This window comes from Equus quagga, chromosome 7, assembly GCF_021613505.1.
Source record: "Equus quagga isolate Etosha38 chromosome 7, UCLA_HA_Equagga_1.0, whole genome shotgun sequence".
Classification (NCBI taxonomy): Eukaryota; Metazoa; Chordata; class Mammalia; order Perissodactyla; family Equidae; genus Equus; species Equus quagga.
Genome location: NC_060273.1, coordinates 39,632,726 through 39,658,191, shown reverse-complemented (window position 1 = coordinate 39,658,191; position 25,466 = coordinate 39,632,726). Strand labels below are relative to the sequence as shown.

General features: G+C 51.6%; 1 protein-coding gene across 3 annotated transcripts in view; it reads right to left on the bottom strand.

Annotated features, from left to right (window-relative positions):
- The window catches only part of HIP1 (huntingtin interacting protein 1), a 148,613-nt gene that overhangs the window by 82,449 nt on the left and 40,698 nt on the right, over nucleotides 1-25,466 (bottom strand). The window contains exon 1 of one of the 3 annotated variants that reach the window (XM_046666321.1): nucleotides 5,070-5,267. The exons of the other annotated variants lie outside the window; for them this stretch is intronic. Within the exon in view, the coding sequence (XP_046522277.1) occupies nucleotides 5,070-5,087 (18 nt within the window). The 5' untranslated portion in view covers nucleotides 5,088-5,267. Of the gene's footprint in view, nucleotides 1-5,069; nucleotides 5,268-25,466 lie in introns of those variants that run through there. 3 annotated transcript variants of the gene reach the window in all.

The following is a 25,466-nucleotide window of genomic DNA, read 5'->3' as shown; positions in this document are numbered from 1 at the left end:
ATCAAAACCTCTTTTTTCCTCAGCATTTTTTTAAGATTGGCACCTGAGCTAACATCTGTTGCCAAATCTTTCTTCTTCTTCTTCTTCTTCTTCTTCTTCTTCTCCTCCCCAAAGCCCCCCAGTACATAGTTACATATTCTGGTTGTAGGTCCTTTTGGCTCTGCTATGTGCCGCCCCAGCACGGCTTCATGAGCGGTGCCATGTCTGTGCCCAGGATCCAAACTGGTGAGATCCTGAGCTGCCGAAGTGGAGTGCGCAAACTTAACCACTCGGCCACGGGGCCGGCCCCCTCTAAGCATTTTTAAAGGAGGGAAATAACAGGTTTCCTTTCCCACTGGCCCTTGGCTGAGGCCAATGTCACCTCTGCTCCCTGCCCTTACTCCACGGGCTGGCTGGAGAAGGCGGCTGATCCACGATGCTCGGCTGAGTTTTAGAAACCGTGGCGGGTGATGCAAAAAAGCCAGAAGACGGGGACTCACTCCTCCAGAACGGCTCCCCAGTGTGACAACGAGCTGCCTTTCCCACGTGGCCAGCCACACCAGACCTCAGCCACAGAACTCACAGGTCTCTGAGGGCTGTCCCAAAGCCTGAGGGCTGAGCCAGAGTCTCCAGGTTGGCAAGGACCCAGAGGCCGTGCTCCTCCAGGGTCCCTGAGCAGCCCCAGGGGCCACCTCTCCCTCTTCAGGGAGTTGATTCTGCCATAGGAGGGCTCTGCTGTGGGGAAGACCTGGTCAGCCAAAATCTGCCATCTCCTGAAAACAAACCCCACCTTCCACAGCCACGCGGAGTATGGACACTACCTCTTCCCCTCAGCAGCCCTCAGTGAGTCAAGAGAGTGATCGGCCCCCTTGGGTCCTCTGTGGGCTGAACTACTCACCTGACGAGGCCGACACCCCCTCACCTCCTCTGCACATCGTCCCCAGGTTAGAGGCCTCAAACCTTTTTTCACTCCGACCACAGTAAAAAGGACATTTTACAAGGCCAGTCCTTGTGTACACGTGTGTACACAACAAAACCAGCTTCATGAACTAATGCTTACCCTCCCACGTGGCACACACTTGGATGTTTCCTAATCTATTTCACTCTCAAATGCAGGCTGCAATCCACTAAACCGATTTTGTGACCCAGAGCTGAAAACACTGCTCTGGTTTGACCGAGCAAGTTATCTAGGTCCAGCTTTAACTGATTATTCAGCTCAGACACTAAGTGGGAGGATGCCTTCCTTTGCACGCTGCTATGAGCTGATGTGAGCTGTGAGCAGAGTCCTTGGCACCATTCTACATAGGGTTCTCCCCGGCTCGGCATTTCCTTCCACCGCGCCCCTCCTCAAGCCAGCAAGTACCCACGCACACCGGCAGTGACAGCAGGCTGACATGAAGCTTTTTCCTGCCCCAGCATCAGTATCACTTACGCAGAATACCTGAAATGCTTTTCTCCATTCCTCCCATCTTTCTGCTGTGTAGGCTGGAAGATCCGAGGGGTCAAGTGTCTCCCATTTGAGCAGCTACGATTCGTTAAGAAACTCAGAGTTTTAAAAACAGCTGTAGGTGACTAACGAGGCGCAGTCTGCATACACCTGGGCGCTAATTCCCTCTCCCTGGTCTTCCCCCCAAAGGGACCCAGAGGCCACCTCCAGCTCATCGATTTAGATTACCTTGTGTCCATTCTAGAATCTAGTAACTGCATCTTTTTCCTTACCCTTTATTTACTTTGTCACCATAGCATACATTTTGGTCATCAGGAGAAGTGGGTACAAGATCTGGTCCCACCACTTGCAGGGGACCAGGACTTCACTTTTCTGAACTCCAGTTTTCTTATCTGTAAAATGTAGCTAATTATTTCTGCTCTACCTTCCTTACAGGGTTGTGGTGATCATGAATAGGCATGAAAATGCTTTGCAAACTGTCAAGCACTGTGGAAATACATATTGTTACACGAACTATATGTTCTTTTGTAATAAATGACAGGGATGACTGCTCCCCAAATTACAGCACTGTGCACTCCCTGTGTTCAGTCAAGGCACAGACTCCATCATCAACCTCCAAAAGGCATCTGTACTTTGCCCCTGAGTGCGGGGTTAAACTAGCGCTCCCTTAGGCAGATATCTCATGTCATCAAAAATTCATTGGTCACAGCAGCTGGTAAATCCACTGTTCCCCTCACTGTCATTTGTACCTTCATTCAGAAGGATAACCAGACCTGGGAGAATTGGTCCCAAGGGCAGTCAACTGAAATACAGCCTACGCTCAGCTCTTCAGGCCAATCAAGAAAATAAAGCGGTGTGTGTGTGTGTGTGTGTCTGTGTGTGTGTGCGCGCGTGTGTGCATGTGAGGGGAGGGAGCTCAGAGGCATCTTAGACGAAACTTCGGAGACATTCACAACAGTCACCATGTACGGAGGACTGACTATGCCAGAATTATTTCCAACCTTCACTAGGATGCTCAAGGCTGGTACTATTGTTGTCATTTCACAGATGAGGCTAAGAGGTTAAGAAACTTGCTCAAAAGCATGCAGGGAGTCAGGTGAACTATAATTTGCTTTTTTCTCATTCAGCGATAAGCAAGAGAAACCTCCAAGGCTGATGTTGGGCTCTGCCAAGGATGTGGCTGAAACACTGGGTGTGAGGTCGACCCTGGAGCCAAGGGCCCCCAGAGTGAGGACTTCAAACCAGAGAACGGGCTTTCATGGTCAGAATGGAAAGTAACTCGGACCTTCTGCAGGAATGGGAAGCAGGTGCCAATCCCTGGGGAGGGGAGGGTTCTCCTTGCAACACAGTCCAGAGTCTGTGCTCTTTACAAAGAGCAGAGGACAATTGTTTCTGAGCTAGGAGCTTGGCTGCTCAATGATTAATGAGAATCGAATATCACTTTTGTTTGGACCCCAAGCTAAAAGAGGAAAGAGGCGATGCCTGTGCCTCTCCTCTGCCCAGAATTCTCCAGAGGTTTCTCGGTGCCTACAGACCAAGGTTGGGAAATGCTGGCTGGCACTCAAGACCTTTCTGGTCTGGCCCCAACCGATGATCTCAACATTTCCTCAAACCTCTGTCCCAGTCGGACGTCCTCAGCCTCCGCCACGAGCTCTGCCCATTCCTCTTCCTGTGACTCTCCCCACAGGCAATGCCCTCACTGCTCTCAAAATTGCCAACTCCACCCGGCCCTGAAGAGCCAGCCTCGGGCTCCTCCTCCTTCTGAACTCTGCAGCCCGGCCCTTCCACGGACCTCCATAGCCCATGGAGCTGTGGCCTTCTGATGGGGGCTTCCACTGACAGCTGTCAGCTTGGACCACCTCTCTCTGACCCTTCACCTAGATGCTAAGCGCTATGTTTCTTTGCATCTTTCACACAGCACTTGCTGTAGAAATGACAGGAATTCAATAAATGCTGATGAGTCAACGAGGAGATGGACGGAGGGAGGTAGTAGTGTCAGAAGTGACCCAGATCTCAAAAGACAGAAGTCCCTGAATCCTATGAGCTGGTCCTTTGGAAGGAACCTGAGCTCAGGGCCAGAAGGAAGCTCAGAGGTGATGTGGCTCAGGTTCCCTGTCGCCCCTACCATAATCCAGGCAGGTGACTCTGGTCTTGCTAAGACCCCTCTAGGAAATGGCCCAGCTGCTGCTCAGTTTTCCACCTCCCCGCCCCAATGGCTGAATAGAAGATTTTTGTGAGGTAGTTCTAATAGTAATAGTTTCTTTTTTAAAAGAAAATGAACTTTCATGGCATATAAATAGGGAATGGTGGTCCAGCCTCTCAGCATACCAGGTCACATGAAGACGGGAGCCAGTGAGGCCCTCACCCCAGCCCCCAGCCCCAGGGGCAGCACTAGGTCAGTCTGAGACTGGTTTCCAGCCATGGGAAGGAATCACTCTCACCTACCATCTGCTCCCCATCCCACTGGCCCCTACCCAAGATAGAATGGCAAAGGCCGGCAGGGCCAGGAGCTCACCTGCCTTCTCCACGAAGATGGTTACTTCAAAAAGGCATTCTCTGGAGAAAACCAGCCTGATTCTGTACAAGATGAACATGAAATTCCAGTACCTTCTCTTCCCTAAGGGAGAGGCAGACCCAGACCGGCCTCTCCCCAGACACACAGACACACCCCAACCCAGCTCCTTTGGTCTGAAGCCCTGGGGCCCCCACAAAGCACAGAACATCAGGGCATCTCTGGGGCATCTCTCCAGCCTGACACACAGGCCCTTAAAGGCTATGAGGCTGGTGTGGAGGGGCACCCTGGTCTAAAGCTGAGGTCAAGGTGGTAGTGATCCCAAGGGAACCGTTAAGTCTTTCTTCACAGTGGGAGCCAACTGGGACCCCCGGGAAAACCCGCAGTTCCCAGGCCTCCAAGCGCTCCCAGAGACCCCCTCCCTTCAGAGTCCCCCAAACCACATCTTGCTATCCTCAAGTATCCAGCTTGAGGGCTGTTCCTTATCAATCAGTGCATGGCAGCTCCTACTGTGTTCCTCCGGGTGGAGGGATGCCCCGGGGGAGGGAGCAGCCCCCTTCAGGGACTCAGATGCTGAGGAGGCAAAGGTGCTGGCTGCTCCCCAGACCAAGGCAGCCGGGTCTTACAAGTGGTAAATCTACGTCCAAAATTCCATTCCTGCCCCCTCTCCTGCCAGGATGGTTAAAGCCCTGGCTCCCCTGCCGCCCTCCCAGGCCGCCCACCTGTGCCACCCTGCCCACGGGTTCGGTCCAAAAATCTTCTCATAAATCTCAAATAGGTGTCCGAGCGGGGGGCTCCTCAGGGGTAGGACGAGCCCTCCTCCCGCTGCCCTGCCCTCCCACCACCAGGCTGGCTTCCTAAACTGAGAGGTGAGCTGTACAGCCCTCTCCTTGGAGTCTAGCGAGCTCTCCCAGGCAGCCCTGGCGGCAGCGCGGCGGGAAACCGGGAGCCCCATCCCTGTCCGCCAGCCGCCTCCGGAATCCTGGCCCGGCTCCCTCCTCCAGCACGCCTGCAGTTGGGGCCAACAGGCAGGATCAACAATCCAGAAACTTTCAATGGATCAAGCGGACTGGCGTGGGGGGGGGAGGGGGCGGGGGCGACTCCAGGGCTGAGCCCCAGCTCTTCACTTACCATCTTGCTCACATCCATGACCGAGGCTGCAGGGCACCCCCCACCCCTTGAGATCCCGCTTCCCCCAAATGCTGCTCCCGGCTAATTCAGCCCCGATGGTGCCATGCTGCGGGAAAGGCGGCCGGCAGGGCCCCCGCGGACCGGGTAAGGCGGCGGCGGCGGCGGCAGGACCGAGGCTGGACCGGAGAAAGGAAGGGGAGGGGGAGGGGACGGGAGGGGGAGGGGGCCGAGCGCGGAGCCGCAGCGCGCACCGGGGGCGGGGGAGGCGCGGCCCCGCGGGCGCACCGGCGCGGCCGAGCCCCCGGGGGGCCGGGGAATCCCGAAATCCGCTGGGGGCGCCGCGGTGGAGGGGTGGCGCGGGGGCCCCTCGGTCGGGGGCGGGGACCTATGGACGGATTCCCGGGGCCGGAGCCTGCGGCCCGGGCGGGCGCGCGGCGAGGGTGTGATTTGAATAACAAAAGGTCGCTTCTCCCCGAGCCCCGGCGGCCGGGATCGCCGAGCCGGCAGCGAGGCGGCGGGGCCCGCCAGGAAGTGTGAGTGTGTGTGTGTGAGTGTGCGCGCGCGTGTGCGCGTTTGGGTGGTGGGATCGGTGGGACTCAGGAAGTGAGCGGGGGAGGCGGCTGAAAAGGAGGGAGAGCTGGGGGGCGCCGCGAGCCGACATTCCAGTGGGGGCAGGGGGTCCGCTCGGCCCCTCCCCACTTGGCTTCGCTGGACAAAGGCGGAATTCAGAGCCAGTTGTTGGCCTCCCGCGGCTAATCCGGAGGGGACGCCCAGATGAGGCTGGGGTCTCCAAACAGATGGGCGAATAGAAGGAAGTAGAACAGGTATCCCCAGGAGGCCCTGAGGCCCCCCGCAAGTGAGCCAGAGCCCAGCCCTTCCTTGCGAGAGGGAAAGTGGCTTCTAAATGATGTCTGCCCTGAGCGCCGAGCTCCTTTCTCTCCAGCCGGAATCCCTGAATCTCCATTCCTTCCTCAATGCCTCCACCGCCCTTAGAGAAATGGGAGGCAGTCGCTCCGCTCCGCAGGAGATGCAGCTGATGGCGCAAAGGGGCTCCCGCCAAATGCTCTTTTGGGACACAGTCTCCAGAAAAAGCCTGGGTGCCCAAGCCTATGGCTTCCACACAGGCTGCCTCAAATCCTCAGATGCGCAGGAAGGTTTTGGTCACAGCTGAGTCAGCAGAGACCTGAGTCCACTTATACCAACCCTGCTTTACACAGAGGGCAGTGAGTCGCCCAGGTCACACACCTGGCACGGACTGGGGGCAGGAGAAACCTCAGTAAGGACAGTGCAGCCCAAGCTGGAAAGAGCTTCCCGTGCTGCCACAGAGCATCCAGCTTCTAAAATCCTTTCCAGCGAACACGTGATGGGACCCAGCCACAGCCCTGGTGCTCTGGACCCACACCACAGACCGAGAATGCAGCACTGGCAAGCCCCCCATCCTGGCCCCCTGGCCTGCTGGGCAGACCTGGCCAGCCCCTTCCCCTTCTCTCTGAGTGCTCAATCTATGAAATAGAGACTCTTTCTCTGCCTCCCTCCTAGGGGGATGTGAGAACACCATGATATAAAAGATGTAAAAGCTGAGTACAGGAATGTAAGGGGCTTTTGTGGTGTTGGCTATTTCCATTTCCCGGCTCTGGAGCCCAGGAAAGGGTCCCTCAGCTTCAGGTCTCTCTGTCTAACCCTGACTGACGCCCCTCCCAGGGCTGCCCCTGGCAAGCCCAGCTTCTCCTGTGCTGTGCCCCAGCCAGGAAAGTCAGGAGGGCTGCCCTGGGCTGTCCTGGTGTGCTGGGCTCCCACTGTCCCTTCTACCAACTCATGTCCTTAAGAGTGAACCCAAGGGCAGTGGGAGGCAGAAGGGAAGCATGCCCCCTTGTCCTCATCCTCCAACACTGACACCCAACGGAGAGCAAAGCCGGGGGAACTAGCCTGAGTCACTCAATGCAGAAATAAGTTTGGGATTATCTGCTGCTTGATGAAATGTACCACCATGTTTTTTTCTTAAAAAAAAAAGATGGATAGATTCTATATGTTTAAAAAATATTATGAACACTTAGGTCTGGGGTTCATCAACAGATCAACGTCTCCTACTAGGTCTTGGCACCTCAGCTGGCAAAGCCCGTTTTCTCATTGCTAAAAGGGAGATAGTGACACCCACTTTGCACACAGGTGGTAAAGGTTGAATGAAAGAACTTTCCCAAAGCCCACTTTTAGTAGGCTGAACAATGGCCCCCAAAGATATCAGGTCCTAATCCCTGGAACCTATAAATACTGCCTTATATGGCAAAGACCGTGCACACATGATTAAGGATTCTGAGACAGGAAGATGATCCTGCATGATCCAGGTGGACCTAGGAGCAATCACATGACTCCTTATAGAGGGAGCTCAGACTCAGAAGAGGCACAACCGTGCACCACAAGGGCAGACTGGAGGGATGGAGCCATAAGCTGAGAAATGCTGGCAGCCACGAGAAGCTGGAACAGGCAAGGAACAGGGAAGGAGCAAACAGCTTCTTAAGAGATTGGGCTTCTCTGCCTTGGTTAACCATGACCTGCTGGGCCCGCCCAGCACACAAACACCTTTGGGAGCCTGCCTTTCCTCCCATTCCTCTTGGGGAGATAGGTTCAGATTTCGAGAAGAGGTGATGAGGAAGGGCCTGCCCTGGGGAGTCCCCATTCCAGAGTGGTTGTGCCATGAAGCATCCCATGGTCTCAGGTCATTAAGGAAAGACATTTCTAGCTATAACCACCACTGAGACAAGCAATTTGAAACATACAAGATCACCATGAAACACACATGATCTGGGGCTGTGGGCCCCAGAAGGGGGAGCCTCTTTTGAATAAATTGGACAGAAAGAGAAACTGAGTCCAGAAATAAGAATGCCGTGGCCCTCAGGCTGCTACTGCGTCCTTTCTGCACCAGCTCCAGGCCACTATATGTGAGAGCCCACTGGACATCTCCAACTCGGGGCGGGGGTGGTCTCAGTCTTATGGGCACCTCATACTCAAGGAGTCTAATGACAAAATTTTCTTTTCCCTCTGTTTTCACATTCTGTTCCCTCTCCTTTGTTTTCTATCTCAACTAGTGGCTCCACCTCCACTTAGTTGCTGGAGCTAGAAACTTCAAAGTCAACCTTACTTCTTCCATTGACAACCCCCCACTCCTACTTCATCTAATCAGGCCCCAAAACCATGCAATTCTTTCTAACAAATAGCTTCCAATCTGTGTCTTTCCTCCCAATACAGACTGCTCCTGCGCTGGCTAAGACTTTCAACAACGGCCTCCTGATGGCCTCCCTGCCTCCAATCTCTTCTTAATTCATCTTCCACACATCTAATTGCGACTCCCCACTGACCCATGGTTCATTACCACTCCAGGTCCTTATGAATCTGGCCTCATCTCCCTCCATTCTAGTCTGCCTTCTCCCATCCTCCCTGCTCCACCCCATCAGCGAAGTCCTGGCCCATCAAATTGCTCACGAGAGCTCAGGATGCTCCTGGAATGCCCTTCCCGCTTTCTCAGCTTGGAAGATTCTTTCTCACCCTTCAGGATCCATCTCAGATGTCACCTTCTCTGTGAAGCCATCCCTGACCCATCCAGACATAGCGGGTCACTCAGGAGACCCTTGCTATAATAGACAGCCCCTGGGTTTGGCCTGCATCACTCTGGGATGGATGGTCCATGCCCTGGGCTCTCCCTGTTCACCTGTGAGCTCCCTCAGGTAGAGGCTGGGCTTCACTAGCGCTGCATCCTGAGTGCCCCGCCCCTTGCTAACCTGCCCCAGGGCTCTTTTCAGCGGGATTCCACACCCACATCTCTGCTCCACCTTTAACATCAACTAAAAAGTACAGAATGGACGCTCGAGGCCTGTACAGGAGGTGCAGAGGACCTGTCCTGGTAGAGGGTGACACCTACTGGAGAACCGTGATTCTGCAGCCGAGCCCTACAAATAGCACACTTAACTCAAGCGGGACCTTACAGAGTACCTTACAGGCTGAGATTCCATTCATTCCCAGTAACAAGGTTTGAACTAAACAGTACTCCCTACAAAGGCCTTATGTGCTGTATGTTACTATGTTACCACTAACACTTAGCATATGCAGAGGGCTGCAAAGTTTACAAAATGTCTTTTTGTCCATTATCTCATTGGATCCTTAAAAAACTGGGTAAGGCAGACAGAATGGGTATTATTATTCCACCATCTATTTTTCAGGTGAGGTGTTGTAGAAGAAAGAGTGTAGACTGAAGCCTGGGGAAGGCAATGAGATGGGAGGGAGGTCCTGAGGTGCTTTAACTTAGCTTATAGTATTCACATATTTGCAACGGAGAACAGGATGAAATATTATTACTTGCATACTAACGATGGATATTAAAGAAGAAAGAAAGTGCAGGCCCTGGAGTCAGACAGATCTCAGGTTGAATTCTGGCTGCGTTACGTTCTCGTTCCTTTGCCTCTCTGAATTTCAATTTACTCACCTGAAAAGTTGGGCTAATAAGTATTATGCCTCCCAGGGTTGATGTGGGAATTAAGCAAACCAATGCATAGAAGGCACATGGCACAGTGGGAGGCTGGCCCCAGGCTCAGCTCGACACACTTGGTCTCCATTTACTTGGTGGCTAGTTCCTGAAAAGTCCTGGATAATTTTTTTTAAAGCTTAAATCATACAAAAGAAGGATAAAAAGCCAAAGATGACAGTAGTCACTCTGATTAAAATGACAGTAAACATGAATAGGTTTATAGGGAGAAAAAATAAGTAACTAAAGCCACTGATCTAACCGGCTGAGCTGCGGGGACATCAGCTGACAACCACTAGCTGAGTGGCTCCTAATCTTCCCATGGGCATCTCTGCAAGCAGAGCCTTGGCCGGGCTACTGAGATCCCAGCACAGCCCGTGGTCCTATTGGCTCCATCACAGAGTATTCCCACAGGGATTTCCTTGGGCAGAATGTGGCCTTTTCAAGGAGTCACTTTGACTCCAGTGGGAAGAGCCTCCTGCCACCTCCCTTTCAGGGGCATGATTACATATAAAAGCTGGAAAAAAAAAAAAAAAACACAAAAAACTCAAGAAACACAAGAGTTCCTAGATGTAGAGTGTATCTCAGAATACCTGAAGGGTACCACATCACATCTAAGTGGGAAAGTGGGTGCTGCTGGGGGAGAGGGGGCACTTGTGTCCTGCTATGAATAATAACTGATACTAATAACAGATAGGTAATAGCTGATTATTGAGTTCTTACCATGTGCCAGACACTATGACAAGCACGTGACAAGCATTGTTTCTTTTGGTCCCCGCAAAAACCCTGTATACTAAGTCTTACTATTATTATCCTTATTTTACAGAGAAGGAACCGAAGCCCAGGGAGGTTAAGTGACTTTCCCAGGGTCCCACAGCTAATAGGCAGGGGAGCCAGGGTTGAAGGCAGGCAGTGTATTGCAGGGGCCCCACTTGGAGCCCCCACTCTGGGATCATGCTAAGCTGCGCTGTAGAAGATAAAAACACCAACAAACAATCACATAGAGACAGAGATTGGATTGGTGGTTACCAGAGGGGAAGTGGGAGGGAGGAGGTGAAAGGGGTGATTGGGCTCATGTGTGGTGATGGACTGTAATTAGTCTTGGGGGGCGAACATGATGTAATCTACAAGAAATCGAAATATAATGATGTACATCCGAAATTTACGTAATGTTATAAACCAATGTTACTGCAATAAAGAATAATAAAAAAAGAAATGATTCCTTAAGTAATTTAAACATTTCCCTGAACACAGTTTTCATCATTAACACACTACACAGGCCTATATTTTAGAGAAACCTGGCATTGTCCCAGGTATCCCAAATTCTAAAGCTGAAGTTAAAATAAATGTTGACCATAAACACCAGACAGAAAGAAAATGATTGCAGCTTAGGCAGGAAGCTGTACAATGAATGAGATTCTAGGACATGACCGAGAAAATCCCACAGCCACAGGGGAACGAGGTCAAGTAAGATAAGCAGAGAACGCAGATGGGAGACCCCAGAGTTAAGAAAGTGCTAGAAAGGAGAGTGAACTGCTAGGTAGGGACTAAAATTCCCACTGTAGGTTACAGACAGCTTCAGCTTCCATCTCAACATTTTCCTAGGCAAAACTGTTCAGACGGAACCACTGGGAAGTCTTTCTCTTGACCTCTTGGAGCATACCTCTAATTTTATGCAGAATCCTAGTTATTTGCTTTTAAAATGCGAAATTCATTTTATGGGAACCTCTCACCAGTATCCAGGTACTGGTGACATGGAAACAGTAAAATGTGAAGCTGAGTGACTCTCTTGGGGAAACCCCAGGCTGGTAGGGGCAGTTGGTGGCACAGAGGTTCCCCACCTGGACATGCCTACCGAGTTCTGATCTCACCCTTCTGAGTTTCCACAGCTGCCCCCAGAAGCCTCATCCTTGGTGGTCCTGAAGGGCCAGGTGAGTCACCTGATCAGAGTCCTGGGCTCACGCCACAGCCAGGTGCCTGCGGGAACCCCTGGCTTCCCTGTTGATGGGCCACCAGCTCTCCTCTCACCTAGACCAGCCACACGTGTATTGATATTCACAAGACAGCCCAAACAGCAGCATCTCCAAATCTCTACTGTCAGCACTGGGCAGGCACAGTGCCACCAAATCCTCGCAAGGGCTCTGGCCTGGCCTCCGAGCAGTCATTCAATGAAGACTTAGCTACTGAAGTGTGGTCACAGTGATGTGTTGTTGAGCCTGCATTAACCCTAATAAACCTCTGTGCCGTGCTTTGCCCATCACAAGGTGCACAGGAGCAAGGAACTCACCTGTAATGTGCCAGGCACCAGACCCGATGCTCTGCCTATGCTGTCCTGTCTAATCTTCCCAAGCTCACGCTGCTCTCTCTACAGATGTGGATGCTGAGCCACAGAGAGACTAGTGACTTCCCAAGGTCCCATAGAGAGTGGTTACTACAGGTCGTCTGCCTGCAGGTTCCCTGCTTTCCCTCTGTATCCACGGTCCACCTTCCCGGGGGGAAACTCGGGCACAGCAGGGGCTTGGATCACTGTCACCTGACAGTCAGTCAGCCTGCTAGAAGTGTGGCCACAGAAGCCTCTCCATCAGCTGGGATGTGTCAGCCCCAGGACACTCTCTAGGCACCAGCTGGGGATGTCAAAGCTGCCCCTGGGGAGCCTTGGGAGCAGCAACATAAATGAGTAATGAGATGAGGCCTGAAGTGCCACTTGGAGCCAGGAAAGGTCAAGTGTTCTGCAATCATCAGGCCCCCTCCAGGACCAAGGGCTTTCCAGGGGATACCCAGGAGCCCAGGAGTGCAGCCGACTAGAGAAGGTACCTGGAAATATACCCCCCTGGTCAGGGAAAGGGCTGGGGGTCTCCTAAGAGGAAGGGCCAGCAGTCTGGGGTGCACCCCTCATTCTGGAACTAAGTGTGCATGAACCCGTGGGCCTTAGCCCCGGTTTTATCATCCATACACCTTGAAATCTAGAATTCTGTTCTAGTCCTGCCTACCAGTGGAAATGCCTCTAGGATTTTGGCTGCTGCAGCTGCTAAGCCATCCCAGAAACGTGCTTCTTTCAGAGGCATGGATACACAGAGAGGGTGGATGAGTGGGCAGATGACAGTTCCAAATGGAGAAAACCAGAAGTGCTCCCAGAGTTCTCAGGCAATTCAGGAGGACGAGACGGGCCGGGCAGTGCAGGGCTGCTCCCAGGCCCCTGCTGGTCCTGGTGGGCAGCTGGCTTGTCTGCACAGACAGGGATGGCCCCAGGCCCCCATTTAGGGAAGCGCCATGGGCACCTGCCCATGCCACTTTACTCCTGTGGGGTCCCAAGAGAGCAGCATGTGGACAGAGCTGTGAAGGGAGATGTGTGGTGGGAAAGACTAGGGCGTGTGCAGGAAGACCGGGCAGCAGGGGTGACCACAACGGGCAGTGTGGCCAAGTGTGACCAAGTGGAACAGGCCAAGCGCGGCTGTGCGGAAGCAGAGACATCTCACTGAGCAGACGCATGGGAGGGAGGGGGAGTTCCTGCTAGAAACTTGGGCTCTGCCATGGAGGCAAGAGAAAGCCAGGCAGGCTGCTGTGTGGGAAGACCCACACAGGGACATGAGAGAGAGCAGGACTACACTCCTCTTAACATCTGGAGCTCAGGCTGAGGCTGGCGGAGCACTGGTGAGGGTGGAGGGGAGTCACGTGGTGGAGGGCAGGCCAGGTGATGCTCCTATGGTCCCCCTAGCCCATGGATTCTCATGCTCAGCTGTGTCTGAGGCCAGCCGCTGGGAGTGGTGCCTGGGAGGTTCTGGAGGGGAGCCAGACTGGAAGCCGTGGCGGTCAGGGCGAGGCAGGAAGGCAGGAGCCTGAATCAGGGCCAGGGCTTCAAGTGAGCAAGGGGAGAGACAAGCCAGCCGCAGGGATGAAGGAGGGGCAGAGGAAGACCTTGGTTCCAAGGACGAGAACCCGGCTCAGGCCAGGCCCAGGTGAGGGCTGCAGAGCTCTCAGAGGATGGACCATTTTGCTGGCGATGGGCTAAGGGGAAGTTTTGTTTTTAACCCTTTTGGACCTTAAGTGCAACTTTCAAACTGATCCTTTCCCTTCAATATCTTTAGGGACACTTTTTAATGAAGTCCTAGAAAAGCACTTTTCGAACGCTTCTTGCCCTTAGAATGTGGCCTAAGCCATCAGCATCACCATCAACAGCACAGCATCCCTCCACATTATTTACCAAGCCCCCGTGATGTAGGACGTGGTGCCAGGAAATCAGAAGTTAGGAAGCAAGGCAGAGGGTGGAGGGAAACGGTGGCTGTCGTTGCCAGCGGTGGCTCTCTGCCCCAGCTGCACACTGTAGTCACCTGGGAAACCTGGGCCCGGCCCCAGGAATGCTGATGTAAGTGGCATGGGGACAGCCTGGGCATCAGCATTTTAAAGCTCCCCTGGGAGATGCTGGTGTGCAGCCAAGACTGGGAACAACTGGATGACTGCAGCTGGGGCTCAGGAACCCCTGCCCCACGCCTCGCTGAAGCCCAGGGGTGCAGGAGATGAAGAAACGAAGCACCTCCCTTACCACTTCTCCTACACTGGGAATTTCTGAGCCTCCACTTGGAATTTTCCATCCCTTAACCAAAGGCTCAGTGTAAGGCGGGACCTCGGAACCCTCTCCCCCGGTAGACTTCTTTTCTCTCTTTACACTGCCATTCCACACCCCCCCAGACCATATTAAACATGGGTGTCCGTGGGTCCTCTTCACACATTTGACATCACGGGGGAAAGACAGACCCCCAGGCTGAGTGACACAGAAGCAAAGATCCGCTGGGTTTCTAAAGCCTCTCCAGGCAGGCTGTGGGTGGCCAGTGGGGGTGAGGGGGCCTGTTAGAGGCACCGAGACAGACGGGAGCCACTCAGCCAAGCCCCTTAGTCAGCAGATGGCCTGGAAACCTCGACTCAGGGGGCCCAGGCTGCCAGAGCTCTCTGCCCCTGCCCTTCCGGCTCCTCCCTGGAGGCAGGAATTTGGGGGCATCCTCAAACGGCCCAGCCCAGAAGCTGCCAGCCTCTCACTCGGAGGAATTTTTCCACTGCTTCTCCCCAGGAGGTCAACTACTGGAATGTGTCTCTGCCCAGTTATCAAATAAGCAAAGACCTGTCCCAGGGGCGTGGACCAGGGCAGGGGCTATCAACTCAGGGATGTCTGTAGTGACCAAGCGCCGGCATTTCCGCACTGGAGAGGCGGCAGCCAGACTAATTCCATGTTATTACAGCCTTACAGGAAGCCAGCCTGGCCCAGCTGTCAACCAGCAGCAATTTATGGGCCTTGGGGGCAGAGGGAGGAAGAAGAGGGAAAAGAAAGGAAAACACAGTCCTCCTCCCCCCACAAAAAATTGATCCTGAGTTATTTTTAGGTGCTTATTCATCCCACACATTTCTTTTTAAACGCCGAGACATGGGCTCTGTACAAAAGCCAGTTAGCAGGAGGAGCTGCTCACACAGGCACGATGGGGCGGGGGCACCTCTGAGCACTGGGCCTGCGTGAGAAGGAGGAGTGAGAGGGTCTTCAAGGACCCTCCTCACAGTAAAAGCAGCCCAGGATTCTGAAGGCAGAGTAGGGGGGCCGAATGAAGAGAGGCTTTGAAATCAGAGTCCCCAGTTCATGTCCTCCCTCCAGCCTTCTCTTGCTGTACAGCCTTGGGCAGGTCACTGGGAAAGTCAGATGAGACCCTGGGCTGGAACCCTGGCCATGTGTGGCTTTGGGTAAGTCACTCAACCTCTCTGTGCCTCAATTTTCCCATCTGCAAAACAAGTCTAGTTAATGTACGTAAAACCCTTTGGAAAATTGCCTGGCCTGCCTAGTGTTATGTAAGAGTTGGCTATAGTTTCTATTATAGCACCATACATATGTTAATTATACTGTCATTTAAAGTAGTGTATGGAGTAGGATAGAATATGAAGCCACAGAAGGCCTGAGGTGGAAAAGAGGTAAAATTACAGAAAGGTGTATCCACAACCCAACGCCTGCCAAGGATGGGCGTGGAAGAGGCTCTGCCTCCCTTGGGTGTGAAGGCTGAGACGTAGCCCCTCCTCCTGTAAGCAGGGGAACACCCACTCTTGGGTATTCTGCAAATGGAGGCTCACAGCTCCGCTCACAGGAGGTGCTCAGTGACGCCAGTTGACACTGAAATCACCTATCCTAGTGTGATGGCTACTTTGATGGGTCAACTTGACTGGGTCACAGGGTGCTCAGATATTTGGCTAAACATTATATCCAGGAGTGTCTGTGAGGGTGTTTTGGATGCGATCAGCATTTGCATTGGTGGACTGGGTGCAGAGGAAGGCCTCCCCAGCGTGGTGAGCACCATCCTGCGTCGAGGGCCTGAAGAGGACACAAAGGCAGAGGAAGGGAGAGTTCAGCTCTCTCTGCCTGACAGCTGCAGCTGGGACCTTGGTCTTCTTCCCGGCTGGGGACTTACACCAATGGCTCCCCCAGTTCTCAGGCCTTGGGACTCAGACTGAATTACACCACCGGCTCTCCTGGGGTCTTAGCTCGCAGATGGCAGCATGAGTCAGTTCCCTATCATCAATCAATCAATCTGTGTGCGTGTGTGCGTGTGTGTTGTTTCTCTGGCTGCCCACTGAGTCAGATCCAGACCCCTCTAGAATCTAGCCTTTCCCTGCCAGCAACACTCCTCTCTGCATGGGGCCCCCTCGACCCGCCCCCTCCCCAACACCCGCCTGCCCCCTGGCTGCTCCTCTGCCCTCGACACCCTGTACATATTAACCCAGCCCTTACTGGGTTCCATCTCCCTTCTGTTCCATCCAGTAAACCTTTATTGAGTGTCTACTGTATGCATGGCACTGGGTTAAGTGCTGTGACTACTGAGACAAATGAAGCCAGGGTCTCAGGCCCCCAATCACTTTAAGACAATGTGGAGGTTACCTGCATAAGAAGATGGTGCAGGTGCCCAGGGAGCACCAAGGAGGGGCTGGGGGAAGGTGAGGGAAGGAGCAAGAGGCCAGGGACATCTTCCTGCAGGAAGTGACATACAAAGGTGTTCCAAGCAGATTCAGCAGGGCCCCTGTGGCAGTGGACTTGCGGGGGGGCACCAGGAGAGGAGCTGGAATTCCCGAAGCCCTCACTGCCTACCACCCTCGTGCAGCTGACCCCGGTCAAAGTGGTCTGAGGCCCACTCTTTCCAGGTCTGTGCACCTCCCTCAGGGCTGCTCCTTCCTCTCTCAAGTCCTCCCAGGCTGAGCACCCCACAGGCCTCAGCAGAGCCTCTAGGGTCAGAGTCCACTCTGTCATGGCATCATGGTCTTAGTGGGTAAGATGCTGGGGACAGCAGTCTCCTCACCTCCAGACCCCCCACCTGCCACCTCAGGGGTCATTCAGAAACAGGCCAGGTTACCTCCTTAAAAACCCCAAGAGGTCCCCATGCACAGCTTTCAAGGGGGACCCCAAGGGTCTTCCTCTGGCTTGTTGCCTCCCCCCAAGCCTCATCTCACATCACTCCTGCCGCAGGGCCTTTGCCTCAGCCGGCCCCTCTCCCTACAAGGCCACCTCTGTCCTTTTCTCTGCATCCCTTCCCCTGGCAGAGAAACACACCCCTGCTTATCACTTCTGTGGAGTCTTCCCAGGCTGGCTTGGTCTCCCCATGGCATGCCGTGCACATCTCTAGCTCTGGTGGGAATACTTGGGCCGGCTGACCCTTTGAGGGTGGGAACCTGCTCTCATTCCAAGCCCAGCCCTCTTCCAAACTTCAGGTGAGGCCCTTGAAGCGTATGTGTGGGAAAAATTCCGCCATTACTAAATATACTGACATCACTAGAGGTGACAATCCCTTTAATAAACGGCGATAGTATAGAGGCAACACTTACTTCACGTTCTAGAGAAAAGATTGGTAAATAACATATACATATATATATATGTCAATTGTATTCAGTAGAAGACATGATTTCACTATTATAGTCATGTGCCGTATAACGATGTTTTGGTCAATGATGAACTGCATATACGACAGTGATTCCATAAGATCAGTACCATACGGCCTAGGTGTGTAGTGGGCTATGCTATCTAGGTGTGTGTAAGTATACCCTATGATGTTTGCACAATGACAAATTGCCTAATTGATGCATTTCTCAGAACGTATCCCCATCATTAAGTGAGCATCACTATAAAGACTTGGGGGGAAAAAAACCACCGTGACTTCATTAAGCTAAGGAATTCCTGCCCCTCCCCCAGGCTGGGGTCACCTCTACTCTGAAAATCCCACTGGTGATGAAACACTTGATAAGGTTGTTGCCCACACCTGTCAGACCCCCCACACGAGTCACACCTCACACACACACTAGTAGTATCACGTGAGCCATCTTACTCTCTGTGAGCCACAGTTTTCTCTGCCCATAAGATGGGTATGAAAAACATTGCTTTTACAAGAGGTTGTTTTAAGGATCAAGTGAAAAATAACATATGTGAAAGTACTTAGGAAAGTATTAGTGCCCCTAAAATTTCCTGAGCTCCTAAAAGTTTCCTTTAAAGCTAAGTTTATTAATAAATAATAAAATCTGTCCTTGTGGGTGTAACGGGTTTTATTACGTAAAGTCTCTTGCCAATCCTTGCCCCATCAGCCTTGCTGCACCTCCCTTTGCCTGGCTCCTAGGATCTGACCCAACTAGCGTCTTGGTAGGGCAAGGATTCTGGCTCTCTCAGGCATTGCTGCATGACCTAGACGGAGGTCCTCCCTCCCTGGGCCCGTTTTGTGGAAATGATCCAGGGATGTGGAGAGGGTTAAATGAGATGATTGACATCCACTGCATGGGACGTGTGCTCAGTGGCCATGAGCTCCTGGGCCACCTTGGAGGGCTCCTGGGAGGCAGGGCTCAATGACCAAACCAGATAAGCAGACCTCTGTCTCCCAGTGGGGCCAAAGTGGGGCCAAGGTGTCAGTTGGCACCATTCCTAGTTAGATCTGGTGTTGCCAAGAGGCTGGTGGCAGTCTTACTCCCTCTCTTCCCTAAACACCTCTAAGAAGAGGCCTGGGGGCCACGGCTCTCTCATGTTTCCTGGGGATGGCAGTGGGGGGAATCTCTGGAATCTTTTCTCTCTCCTCCTCCCACAAAGGAACTCCCAAAAAAAGCTCCCCTCATGGAGTTTCAAGCTCCTTGACTTGCAAAGTACCTGGCCTGTTCTTTGTTTTACATTTTAAAGTCCATTTTTCTCCTTAAAGATGGAGACACCGCCTTAAAATACAAGCTCTCCACCAGCATTTCTTGCTGTGTTTTTAAAAGGTCTAGAGCTGGTACCAAAAGAATGGGAAAGGAGCTGGACTTGCTGTTGGACCAATGAGTGAGGATGAGGCCAGGGCCTTTTTCTCTGTCTTGTTCATGGCTGAATCCTAGCCTCCAGCCAGTGCCTGGCACAGAGAAGCCACTCAATTAACAGTGATTGAATGAATGAATGCATGCAAGAAATCGTTTAACCGATGTGCCAGGCCCTATTTGAGTTCTGGGGCATACACGGGGGGCTCTGCAATCCCCAACGTTGGTGGGTACCTTTGGTTCTAGCAAAGGGCTTTTGCACCCAGATCTCAAGTCTCCACACCCTGTGCATCAGGAGTGCAATCGCCTTTTACAGATGAGCTAAATGAGACACAGAGAAATGAAGGGCTTGTCTAAGAAACAGAACTCGTGTCTCTTGGATTCATTCACCAACATCATGGCTGCAGGGTCTTTCCACTGAACCTCATTGCTTCTTGCTGTGCTGTTACACAGTAGGGACAATCTCGATCTTCCAGTGGTCTGGAGTTCATCTGTCCATCCACCCACCCAACCAGGCCAACCTTTGCTTGGTACCACCATGTGCCAGGTTCTGAGCTTGGCTCCAGGGGAGGGGGGAATGTGGGCAGGCGAATGCAAAAATGGAGTAAGATCAGGTCTCAGGGATGGTTCTTTCTGCTAATAACGCAGGAGATACAACACCTCTGCAGCCACTGTGGAAAAGAGTTTGGCAGCTCCTCAAAAAGTTAAACACAGAATTACCATATGACCCAACAGTTCCACTCTAGGTATATATATACCCAAGAGAACTGAAAACAGGGACTTAAACAGATACTGTACACCAGCGTTCACAACAGCATTATTCACAACAGCCAAACGGTGGAAGCAACCCAAGTGTCCATCCACAGATGAACAGATAAATAAAATGTAGTGTATACAGCCAATGGAATATCATTCAGCTAAAAAAGAAATGAAATTCTGATACATGATACAATGTGGATGAATCCTGAAAACTTAGGCGAAGTGAAATAAGCCAGACACAAAAGGACAAATACTGTATGATTCCACTTATTTGAAATATCTAGAATATGCAAATTCATAGAGACAGAAAGTAGATTAGATATTACCAGGGGACGGGGTCAGAGGGGAAAAGGGAGCTATTGCGTAGTGGGTACAGGGTTTCAGTGTGGGCTAATGAAAACTTTGGAAATACTGGTGACAGTTGCACAACATTATGAATGTGGTTAATGCCACGGAACTGTACACTTAAAAATGGTTAAAATGGAAAATTTTATGTTATGCATATTTACCGCAATTTTTTTAAAAGGACAAACACAGGGCCAGCCCTATGGTGTAGTGGTTAAAATCGGTGGGCTCTGCTTTGCCAGCCCAGGTTCACGGGTTCACATTGCAGGCACAGACCTAGCACTCATCAGCCATGCTGTGGCGGCGACCCACATATAAAGTGGAAGAAGATCGGCACGGATAATCTTCAGGGCTAATCTTCCCCAGCAAAAAAATAATAAAAATAAATAAAAGGACAAACACACACAAAATATGATAGCTATAGTACAGGTGTAGACATGAATCAGTGAAACAGAACAGCAAGTCTAAAAACAAAGCAGACTATTCAGGCGGTCCCAACACAATGGGAAGTTCTCACGGTGCAGGGTGCCAAACGTAAAACAGCAAAACTGCAAACTTAGAATAAAATATAGAAAAATCTGTTTATAACTTTAGCAATGAAAAGATCTTCTTATGCAAAAAACAAAATGATGACATCATAAAGGAAAACATTTTTCCTGTGTCAGGACAGTCATTGAACTGGACAATCTGGCAGGATCTAATAAAATTTCAAATACCCATAAATGCACATATCCTCTAACTCCTGGGCATCTATCCCAGAGAAACGCTCCCATGAGCCAGTTCAAGGGCATTCCCTGAAGGATTGTTCCCAAGGAAAAAGCGGAAACAACTTAAATGTTCCCACAATAGCAGAAAGTGGAAACAAACAAGGGCACTTCAATTCTAAGGAATACTATGCGGTAGTTAAAAAGAATGAGGTTGGTCTAAAAATGCTAACAAAGAAAATTAAAAAAGAACAAGACACCCTGGATCACTCCAAATGGATTTACTTGCTTACCAGTCTCTTCCTCATTTTCAAAGGATTCTGCAGGTGGAGCACATCAGGGTGATGCCATTTGAAGAGACACCAGACTTGAGATAAAGGCTTGGAATGTCCTACCCCAGCAGCTAAACTCTGAGGGAGGGAAAATCAGGACGGGGGCAGCTGGGGCTAGGGTATTGGTATTCATGCACGTAGTAGGGGCCAAGAGAGGGAAAGAAGCAGGAAAAAACCTATAAAAACAGCAGGAAAGCAAGCTAAGGCAAGAAGGTGTGAAGTTCAGAGTCCATACCAAATGCAGGAAAACTCCAACCACTGGCCGGTCCTTTACCGGCAGAGACACATGAAGCCATACCAACATGTCCTCAGATGCTGCTTTAGGTTATTTTGTCTCCTACTTCTAGCCAGTCCCAGGGGTGAAACTGTAGGTCATTCATGGAGGGCAGCTTGCAGATGGCTTTTCCCCAAATGCCAAAGCCTGCAAAAATGGTTGGCTTTGGTCTCACTGGGTGTCCTAGTGTCCCCATGCTGGTGCCCACCCCACTCCCCTTCTTTCAGCTCCTTCCCATCTCTGGAAGGGGCGGGGCCCCACATCTTCTGAGGATCTAGGATCATATTTCAATCTCACAATTACTGTAATTAGAAAGGTAAGCAATGTGCCCAAGATCGTGCAACTAACAAGGATGGAGGCCAGGATCAGTGTTAGAACCTGGGTCTGTTGACATCTACAGAGCATGCTCTTCCCCTTAGCTGCCGCTGCGGAGGCTCTTCCTGAGCACTCACTATAGGCAAGAGTGTCTGCTGAGAGCTCCAGGGGGTGTAAAATTAGTCAAGTCCTCATCTCAAGACAGTCTGTGACTGGTGAGGGATATGAGCGAGAGCACATGCGAAATTGACTGTAATCCCATTCAGTTGGTAAGAGAAGCATTACCAGAATGTGACAGGGGTCAAGAGCGGGGAGAGAACACAACAGGTAGAGAAAGACCGTGAAGACAAGGAATGCTGTTTGTTTGGGGCACGTCCAGAAAGCAGCAAAACATGTGGTTTGCTGGGCCCCTTCCAACCCTTTCCATTGTGCCCTAAGGAATCCCTCATGCTACTACCCCCACCCCCCAAAAAGCAAACAATAACAAAAAACCAACAATATCACCAAACCAACACAAAGAAGTCCCCATCCTCTGAATCTTCTCAGCACCCTCTCTCTCCATCCCCTTGTTTATTATTACAGATAATGGGGAAAGTGCAAAGAAGAGAAGAGACCAAGGACAGAGCCTCAGAGAAAGCCTCTGTCTGGGATGGAAGGAGTGGCCTGTGCAGGAAGCCGAGGAAGCAGACAATGCGGGAGGAGAAGACAAGGACTGGGGACTGCCCTAAAAGGAAGCAGACGTGGTCAAATCCTGCAGGAGGAGAACCAGGCGGGGGGGCCTGGAAAGGCACGTGAGGCGCTGGTAGGTCTCTCGGGCCATTTGAGGAGCAGCTGCAGCAGAGTGACTTAGCCCCGAGTCAGCCCGCGGGATGTTGAGCGACTGGTGAGGGGGAAGAGAGGCAGTGAAGTGGGCTTCTCTTTGGGAAAGGCTGAGAATCTCAGGGATTTCCTAAGGGGATGGAACAATCCCGAGAAGGCAGCGGGGTGTTTAAGGTTGGGGAAGATTTGCACATGCGCGTAGGCAGAAGGGATGGAATGGAGAGGGACTGAAACAGAAGAGAGATGGATGGTTGAAGAGGAGATGGGCTCAGAAGTACAAGTGGGTGAATGAGCCACCCTCAGGGGAGGGGAGGGGCTGCATCCAATGACATCATGGTGGATGAATTCAGAAACGGAGAGGAGGCTCGAATTGGAGGGTCTCCATCTTTTCAACAAGGCTGAGTTACCTCTGGAGAGGAAAGAAGGAAGAACCAGGACAAAGTGGTGTCCTGGAAGCTAAGGTGGGAAAAGGGTTTTCAGATAGTAATGGGTGGATGGTGAAGGGGGGAGTCAGTGAGTATCGAATCTTCTTTTAAGAGCATAAAAGGAAAGGACAGAGGGAGGCACCCTGAGGAAGAGGCAGGGTAGGACAGAGGATTTTAAAGGTTGGGGGACCATGGCCATGTTCATAGGCTGATGGGAGGGGAAATTGCTGAAGACACAAGAGAACGGGGTAGACGACAGAGCAACGTCTCAGGGACACCAGTACGGTCAAGATGCCAGCAGCGTCCTGCAGCCTCACCACACTGGTGACACCACCAGGCTTCCTCGGGGAAAATGCCCACCTCTCCTCCAGGAACTGCTGCAAAGCCCCAGATGCCCACCCGATATTTGCATGCCTGCTATTTTTGGATGTAAATACAGGATTTTACACTTATCCTAATGACACTTCATAAATTGTCTTTATGACCATCTGTTCTGGTACAATGACCAAGAAAACATTAAACTCAGTCTGTGGTTTGCCAAGTTCCTTTCCAGTTCAGCTGTGTGCCAGGTACGTGCCAGGCCGCATGAAGAACAAGACACAGTCCTTGCTCTCAAGATGCCTATAGTGCAGTAGGGGGGGGCAATAATAAATCACATTAATATAGTTTCAATATCATGGCAAGTGCTATGAAGGAAGGAAGCAGGGCGTCCCCACTGCCCCAGGACTGGCTGTGGCAGAGCAAAGCAGGGCCCAAGTGGTGGCACGCGTTCCACATTCTACAGAGTCACACAGCTCCCCACCAGCTTCCGCAGAGGCAGCCAGACCGCCAGACTGCTCAACAAGCCACTTAGGTTGTGCAGGATGCTAGGATTGCCCAGGGGAGGGGGTCTCACAGACCCAGCCTGGGGCTCGGGGGCGATGATGCCTGAACTGAGTTTTGAATGAGCAGTAGCCGTCCTGGTGAAGCAGGACGGTAAGCGTGTTCTCGGAAGAAGTGGGATAGGTGTGTGGCAGGGTGGTGTCACCTGGACATAAAGTCCAAGGCAAGGAGTGCTGGCAGGTAAGTCTGGAGAGCTGGACAATCAAGAGCCACAGAGGAGATGGCCTGCGTGACAAGACTATCCTGAAGGTCTGGACTCGAATGGGATGGGGCAACTTTTCCAAGTTATAGGTGCCCCCTCACCAACCAGGAGATTCCTTACATGCTGCTCTTGCCCCCGAAATATAGCAGACGAGACCGACTGATGGAGGAGGAAGGTGGTCAGTGAAGGGTGTTTGGCAGGGGTCATGAGCAGGTCCGAGGTTTAGAGGCACCGCTGGCAGCTGTGCAGAGGACAGCTCCGAGGATGGCCAGGTTGAAACAGAGACCAGTGAGGAGGCTGCTGCAATGGTCCAGGCATGAAATAGCAGGCCTGACCCTGAGCAGTGAAGGACGGAAAGAGAGGAGAGAACAGAGCAGGATATATCTAGGAGGGAAAACCCAGCAGGACATGGTAATGGACAGGGCGGGAATGCAGAGTACAAGGGCAGCTAACTTGTAGTTTTCTGACTCGGGTAATTAACACAGCAATGGTCCTACTAAGGCAAGATGGGATGCGTTCCCAGCACAGAGGCGGTGTCAGCTTCAGACAAGAGGAGAGACACCTTGCATGTGAACACGCAGGAGGTGGAATGGATGGGTTTGAGTTCGCGTACATTTAAATGTCTGGTGGTAGGAAGCAGAGACCATTTGCACCTGGTGACTTTGGTTTTCCGTGTGAAGCAGAAGACAAGTGAGCAAAGAAGGATGAGCCCTGAGGAGCAGGAAGGTCAAAACAGTCACCGTTGAGAAAGAGGTGAGGCACCGAAGAGGATCACCGAGCAGGACTGGAGGCCCAGGTGCATGTGGAAGCCACTTTGTCTTTTGATTTTGTTTATGGTATCTTTTCTTGTACTAAAGTGTTTAATTTTTATATAGCCAAATCTATCAACTATTCCTTTATAGCTCCTAGGTTTCATGGAATGCTTTAAAAAGCCTGCCCCCTTATATGGCAGTTTGAAATAAACAAACAAAACAACAACAACAACAACAAAACAAGGCAGGGCCATATGTGATGATATAAAAAATATCCATATATGATATGGATAATATATATATTAAGTGAAATAGCTCAGCAAGTCCACATCGATGATATCCTCGCAGACATACAGACAGTCTCAGGAAGATCAAACAGACTGTAAGGGGCCTGCCTCTGGGGAGGTGACTGGTTGGAGTGAATATTATAGAAGTCAGGGCAAAGGATGAGAAGGGATATGAGCAAGATGGACTGAAGGCAAGGACCCACTGGCCAATGGGAGAGAGAGCAGAGATGTTTCATACACAGAGCAGTTCCTGACCCCAAGAACAGAGATCACCAGGGATCAGAGGAGAGTACATACGACAAACCATATTTTGTACTAAGGTTTGTAATAAACCTATTTTGCACTAAGCACAAAAAGGTTAAGTAGCATTCATCAGGGTACACAGCTAACAGGGCATTGCATTCTGGAGCCAGGGCCTAATTAACCTTCACCGTTATGCTACGCCACTTCTCACAACATCATACGACATGGAAAAGCAGGACACCAAACTGCTTACAGTGTGAGCA